Source organism: Strongylocentrotus purpuratus, unplaced genomic scaffold, assembly GCF_000002235.5.
Source record: "Strongylocentrotus purpuratus isolate Spur 01 unplaced genomic scaffold, Spur_5.0 spur5_scaffold_1, whole genome shotgun sequence".
Taxonomy (NCBI): domain Eukaryota; kingdom Metazoa; phylum Echinodermata; class Echinoidea; order Camarodonta; family Strongylocentrotidae; genus Strongylocentrotus; species Strongylocentrotus purpuratus.
The window spans coordinates 15,316,501-15,322,989 of record NW_022145594.1 but is presented as its reverse complement, the minus strand read 5'-3'; the positions used below and the strand labels follow the sequence as shown (position 1 = coordinate 15,322,989).

Genomic DNA, 6,489 nt, shown 5'->3' with positions numbered 1-6,489 from the left:
TGAAATTACCTAAAATATACAGTCAGCTCTCAATGATCATAACGTCATAGCCACAGAGTTGGCACGTGCCCCCCTCCTCTTATATTACGTAAAGAAGAAGAAAATAAGAGAGAGAGAGAGAGAGAGAGAGAGAGAGAGAGAGCGTTAGAGAGAGAGAGAACAAAAATGGGGAAAAGAGAGAGTATGGGAAACAAGTGGAGAAAGCGATGCAATGGGAAAAAGAAGATTTAACTCTTTTTTGTGTCATTGTAACACAGAAGCATTGGGCAAAGCCTGGCACTGTTCGTCTATAGAGAAAGCAACAGTACAAGAATAGGGTCCATTTGTAGTCTCATATTTCAGGCACCCTGTTATGCAACTTCACGACTGACAATGGCTTGTGAACTACGTCTACGGTGTTCACGTTAAGGCCTTATTGAATTCACACTTTTTATTGACCAAGTATTTAGGACGGTTTGGCACATCTTACCCCCCCCCCCCCTCCCACCATCGCCCCTATCCCTATGAAACCATTCCCCCTTCAATTATGGAGGTACCTTCGTTAGATAAAAACGGATTCATTTACACCGATTATGTACCAAATTCATCTCTTCCCTTTCTGATAAAATCCAAAATCCTACATACCACTTTCCATATCATTTTACACCTTGGATTTCCTGCTTTCCACATAGGGCGAACGATATTTTATGTTTATTTCTCTGATCCCATTTCTTATCTGTTTTTATTCCATCTCTTTTGTATCGTTGTTCGGGACGAACCGACCTTGCAAACGTAACAAAAGCGAAGCCAAAACTAGAAAACATATTGAATAGTTCGAAAGGAATCAGGGCAGGCAGACATTTTTGTGAACTAATTGGATAGACATTATTGTCAACATAACGGGTCGTTTCATTCCGCTGAAGATGATGTACTCTTCTTAGTCTGCAGTCAAAGGCTCTTTTATGATATTATACTTTAACGCAAACATTTAAGTCTTGATCGGAGCCTAACTCTCTCAATATGTGAAGGTGTATGAAGTACAGAGCCTATGGAGTAAGTCGTCAGCGTATTCTCACAGTGCAGACACTGTTACGCACACTGACTGTCAAGGATTTTTGCCAGCAAGCTATCCTCAATCAGTAAAGTGTGTTTAATCTAAGGCTACTATTGCGGAAATCATATGTATTCTATGAATAGCGGAATATCTGAAAGATAATGCGGGCATGCAGGCTTAACCCTCAAAAGGAATCAGGGGGTGTTTCACAATGACCCTAAGTTGAACTTATCTCTAGGTTGGATTTAAAAATTATGGAAAGCCGATAGCATCTTTGAAAATATGTTGTAATAGTTATTTCAAAAGGCATACAATGTTGATTCAAATCGTTCATATTTTCTATTATCATGGGAGATTTCATGTTCTTGATGTGGAATTTATAAAAAGTCTAAAAAGCTTAAGTTCTCGCATTTGAATATATTTTAATTTCAGACTACAGATGGCTCTCGATAGTGTTTAAGTTCAAATCAGAGTTAATATTGACTTAGGATGTTTGTGAAACACCCCCGGATGATTTATCTACAAAGGAGGACGGGGGATGGTGGTTGAACAAATTTCCTCATATGGCAGTCACAGTCTAACGAAACTGACACCAAACCGAAAGCACGCCGCTAACAAAACCACATTACCGCCATAAATAACAGGGGTTATTTTGGAGTCGATTTGTTGTTGGATTGGAGGTGTGACAGCGGAAACAGAATCAACAATAGTCTGTATTCTTATTTCGCATTAGTGAAATCCATAATTGCACCCAAATATTACTATTACAAGGAGAGCTAGAAAGGAAAACAAAAACATCAGGATCATAAGGATTTCGGAATTTCGGCCATTTACGTTTGATCATTCTAGGGATCATTACGGATGTTACTTGTAAATTAACACTGCATTTAATTTGGTGGAATAATACACGCTATAGTGAGCAAACGGAACATTTTGGTAATGTAAAGTATCAACACACAAAAGAGGAAAGAACTACTGCTAGATTGGATAGTCATTTGAGGTAGGTTATCGTTGCCATTTAACTCTTTACTTGCCATAATAATAATAATAATAATTAATTTTTTACATAGCGCTTAATACAAATGTCTCTAAGCGCTTTACAAATATACTATTACCCCGGTCATTTGGATTCAGTGCTTGCCCGCACACACTGTGTGCACATTATCCACTCCCTGGGGAACATTCCAGCCGGGCGTTACTTGACGCTCACAAGCTGTTTGACCAACAATGACGGCCGCATCCTACCGGGTACCCATTTGACACCTGGGTGGAGATCTCATATGCTATTGATCTCTCTTTGACACATAATATTTCTCATTGGATAGTCGTGATAACTATAACAAAAGCTACATTCATAAACTATGTAATGATTATTTTGTCACACAGTAAAGCACAGCATTGATGTTTTTCCTGAGGGCTCCGGACAATCGCCATGCAGGTATCCATTTACACCTGGATATGGTAGATGGTATAATGCCGATCTGGGATTCGAACCCTCTATACCCTAGGAGTAAAAGTCAATTGAACGAACCATTATACCACGATACCTCCACTTTCGTAATACATTTAATAAAACCAATGTATATGGGTAACAAAGTATAGGGAAATGGTTGTTATGTTGAATCAATACCGGAATATGGTAATTTCAAAAATACGTGTCCGTTGCACAAGGAAACTTTTCAATAAATAAATATGCATTGTTTAGTTTCGATAGGCATGTGTGACAAACAAGTGAGCATGCAAAAAGCAGATAAAAAAAGTGATACGACTAAAAGCTTGCATGTGATTTCACTTCCAAAAAAGTGCGATTCCGTATTAAGCATCATTTAATTATCCATTAAAGTGAAGAATCGTACATAAATACAGTGACCTTAGTAATAAAATAACATTCAATAACAATAGCAGAGTGACTGTCAGCGTTTTGGTCGCTAGCCGTGTAGCGCTTTATAAAATCTTCTTGTTCTTGTTCTTGTTCTTTTATTGTTGTTGTTGCTGTGAACAGTATCATTATTATATTATTGTTTGTAATATTATTTTCATGATAACTATTAGTATCATCAATATCATTATTAACCTAGGATTTAGACCGGAGTTCATGTCAAAGAAGTTTTCTTACTTGCCCCATTTATGTTTTTATATGAATGATGTGCAGAGCATTAAGCATTCCGCAACTTTTCACTGAATCTTGGAGGAGACAGGATAATTTTAATTTACAAATTGAATAATTTGCTCATATCTTTCGTTCCTAACATCATCATTAAGGCCGTGCCATGGTATAGTGGTTCACTAATTCAATACTGGTTGTAATGGTTCGAATTTTACGCCGGTGCTTATGTCTATTGACAAGGCATTACTCTGCATTTGCCACACTCGACGCAGGTGAGGTAAATGGGTACCTGGCAGGAATTAATTCCTTGAAATGCTTGAGCGCTGTAATGGCAGCTAGGCTAAAGCGGGGTAATAATTAATGCGCCTCGGAATAAAATTCCTAGATAGACGGCGCTATAGAAATGCCTATGAGTATTATTATTATTAAAGAAGCTAATCCATAATTGTCTACCCTGTGTGAAAAGGACCCACATTTTTGGAAATCATTTTGTCATCATAGCAACCGTCACGTTGTCAATATTTGCATTCAATCATGATTCATAATATAGGTCACAGCATACTGATCATGTAATAGCTCTACCTTATGCTTACAACATGTAAACAGAAGTTAAGACATGTTTATAACATGCAAACGGAAGTAAAAAGAAACTCAGCTGGAAACTTGTTAAACAGGAAACAATATCTTTCCTCTGAACCTATCATTTAAGAAAGTATAACATGTTTCACGTACTTTTGGGAAAATATGCCGGAAATGTCCCTAAGATAAAGATTTTGACAACACTTCTCCAATGTCAAATATTTGCCTACCAAACATGCATATATTCCTCCTTTTGTTATTCAACTATCTTAGTATATATTTATGAAGAGAAGTTTTATTCATGCACATCATGTATACATTCCATGGTTATTGACATTTGACTTTTCATGACTTTTGAACATTTCAAGTTCCCACAGTTTTAAATAGTCAAAACTTTGTTTTTTCCAATTTATTTTACATCAATCATATCGTCATGCTACATAGATTTTTCATCACAGTATGCTGTAGCCAAAGGTAGATACATTATATTCATGCACAGCATGTAGACATTTCATGGTCATTGGCATTTAACTTTTCATGACTTTTGAACATTTTAAGTTCCCACAGTTTTAAATAGTCAAAACAAAAAAAAATCCCAATTTATTTTACATCAATCAAGTCATCATGCTACATATTTTTTGTCATCACAGTATGCTCTAGAGAAAGGTCTAGTCGTGGAAAAGAAAACATACATCATAATCCTGTCTTGATATCTACGTATTGAAAAAGTACACTCCTGTATAAAGCCTATATACATTATGAGAGGTCAAGTACTTTAACAGAGGAGGGAATACCAAACAGGATATGGAATCCATACTCTCAGAATTACTAACGGAACTTTTACATGCATTTCATAGTTTGTGTCATGTTATTGTGTGTAAATGAGGAGACCTTGAACATACACAATGTTGACCATTTAATACATATATTTAGTTTCCTTTCGCAATGCAGCGATGAAAATGACATAGATATATAATGCATCCACAAATGACCAAGCCAATAAAAAGAAATACATTGAAGGAAATTGGATGGGTTTGTCAACAGTGGTTTTGTTTTGTTTGTTTTGTAACATCCAGAAACCCATTGACATGAAGAAGAAGAGGAAAAGAAAATACATTATAAAAGGGTAGGAAACAGAAGAAGGGGGAGAAGTAGAGACAGAAATGAAGAAGCTGAAAGTAGAAGAAAGAGGAGGAGAAGAGAAGATGACGATGAAGAAGAATACAAAGAAGGAGGTGGACAAAAGGAAGAAAAAGAAGAATTACAACAACAGCAGCAATAATCAAGAAGAAGAAAACCGATCGCTATCACTTTCTGTCAACGTGTTCTATTTAATAAATACAAATTGACTAAGATGCAGGCTCATACAACTTAATTGCATTTGAATGGAAAGGGAAGGCCATTCTCTTTTTTAATTCATGTACTAATTATTTCTTCATGGCCCGTTTTTGTTTAAGGATGTGGTTTCCATTGATATCAAAAGGTAAAATGGACTTTCCCTCATTCTGCCTTGGGCTGGCTCTCTTCAGGTTTACAATGGTAAGAAAACCAATAATCTTATGTTTTCGACGTTTTCGATATTTAAGCAAATGTCAAAGCACTTAAAATTGTCAACTTAAACCGCAAACATTTGACACGTGATTAATAACTCGTGTTTGCTTTTCATGAAATGATTTTCTTTTCTTTAGAGAAATTATTGTTTTGCTATTCAAAAATATAATTTATTCGGTATAATATGTTTATCTCGTCATAACGGAAACAAATTCATCATCATTATTTGTTATCATCAATATTTTCATCATTACATTCGCCTTGGTGGGGTAAAATCATGACGCTTATTTATCGAGTGACTTATCTTTTGTTCTTTACTAATGTTTTCAGGTTACTACTCATTTTCGCATAATTTCCTTTGTCCTTTGTTTATCTTGTTAAAACAGAGAGACATTTCAGTGTTACTATATTTGTTATACCATCATTACATTCGTCATAGGTGGGTTAAAATCACAACGTCAATTAATCGAGTGAATGATCTTTTGTTCTTGAGTATGTTTACAACGTTTCGCATGCTTACTACAATATATTTTCTTTTAGTATATTTGTATATGATATCAAGCATGCCAAGAAAATAAACGTATTGTAAGAACCTGTGAATTATTGAATCTAAGAGGTTAACGTGGTAACATTACAATTCTATTTCCTTTTTACAACTCTTTTTCTATAATAAAGTTTATTGCGGTGTCCTCTTTCTACAGAAAATCGTTTGTGATATTTTAATTAAACAATTCTCTTCTTCGTATTTTCCTCATCGTTTGCTCCATGTTAAAGATTCCAAAGGCATCAGCACAGACCTGGACTGATCCACAAACGACATATGTCACAGCTGGACGAAACACCTCTCTCAGTTGCGCTATCAACGTTTCCCTATCATCAAACACGTCTAATGTGCTCACATGGGTAGACTCGGGGTTGTCCATCTTTTCAGGAACAAACCGTATCACGCCAGTGGCAAAGTACGACAATTTTCACGTCACCTTAACTGGCGATGGAGCGTCCGTGGGATCACGTCTGCACATCACCTCGGCAGAGAGGGCGGATGAGGGAATGTTGTCATGTATCTATGGAGATGCTTCACAAAATGTGACGTCAGGAGTAGCTTCCCTGCATGTAGAAGGTTGGTGTTAATCAAATTGTTTTCTATTCCTATGTTATCAGGATCAGGACTATACTGTCAACCTTGAGAAATTTACCTTGAGAAAAAAGGCATAATGTG

The 6,489-nt window shown here is 36.2% G+C and overlaps 1 protein-coding gene across 1 annotated transcript in view; it reads left to right on the top strand.

The window, feature by feature from the left end:
- Positions 1-1,614: 1,614 nt before the first annotated feature.
- Positions 1,615-6,489, top strand: part of LOC100888196 (tyrosine kinase receptor Cad96Ca) — a 17,526-nt gene continuing 12,651 nt past the window's right edge. Inside the window, exons 1-3 of the mRNA XM_003725349.3 lie at positions 1,615-2,033; positions 5,177-5,258; positions 6,045-6,390. Coding sequence (XP_003725397.2) covers positions 5,178-5,258; positions 6,045-6,390 — 427 coding nt within the window. The 5' untranslated portion in view covers positions 1,615-2,033; position 5,177. The remainder of the gene's footprint in view (positions 2,034-5,176; positions 5,259-6,044; positions 6,391-6,489) is intronic.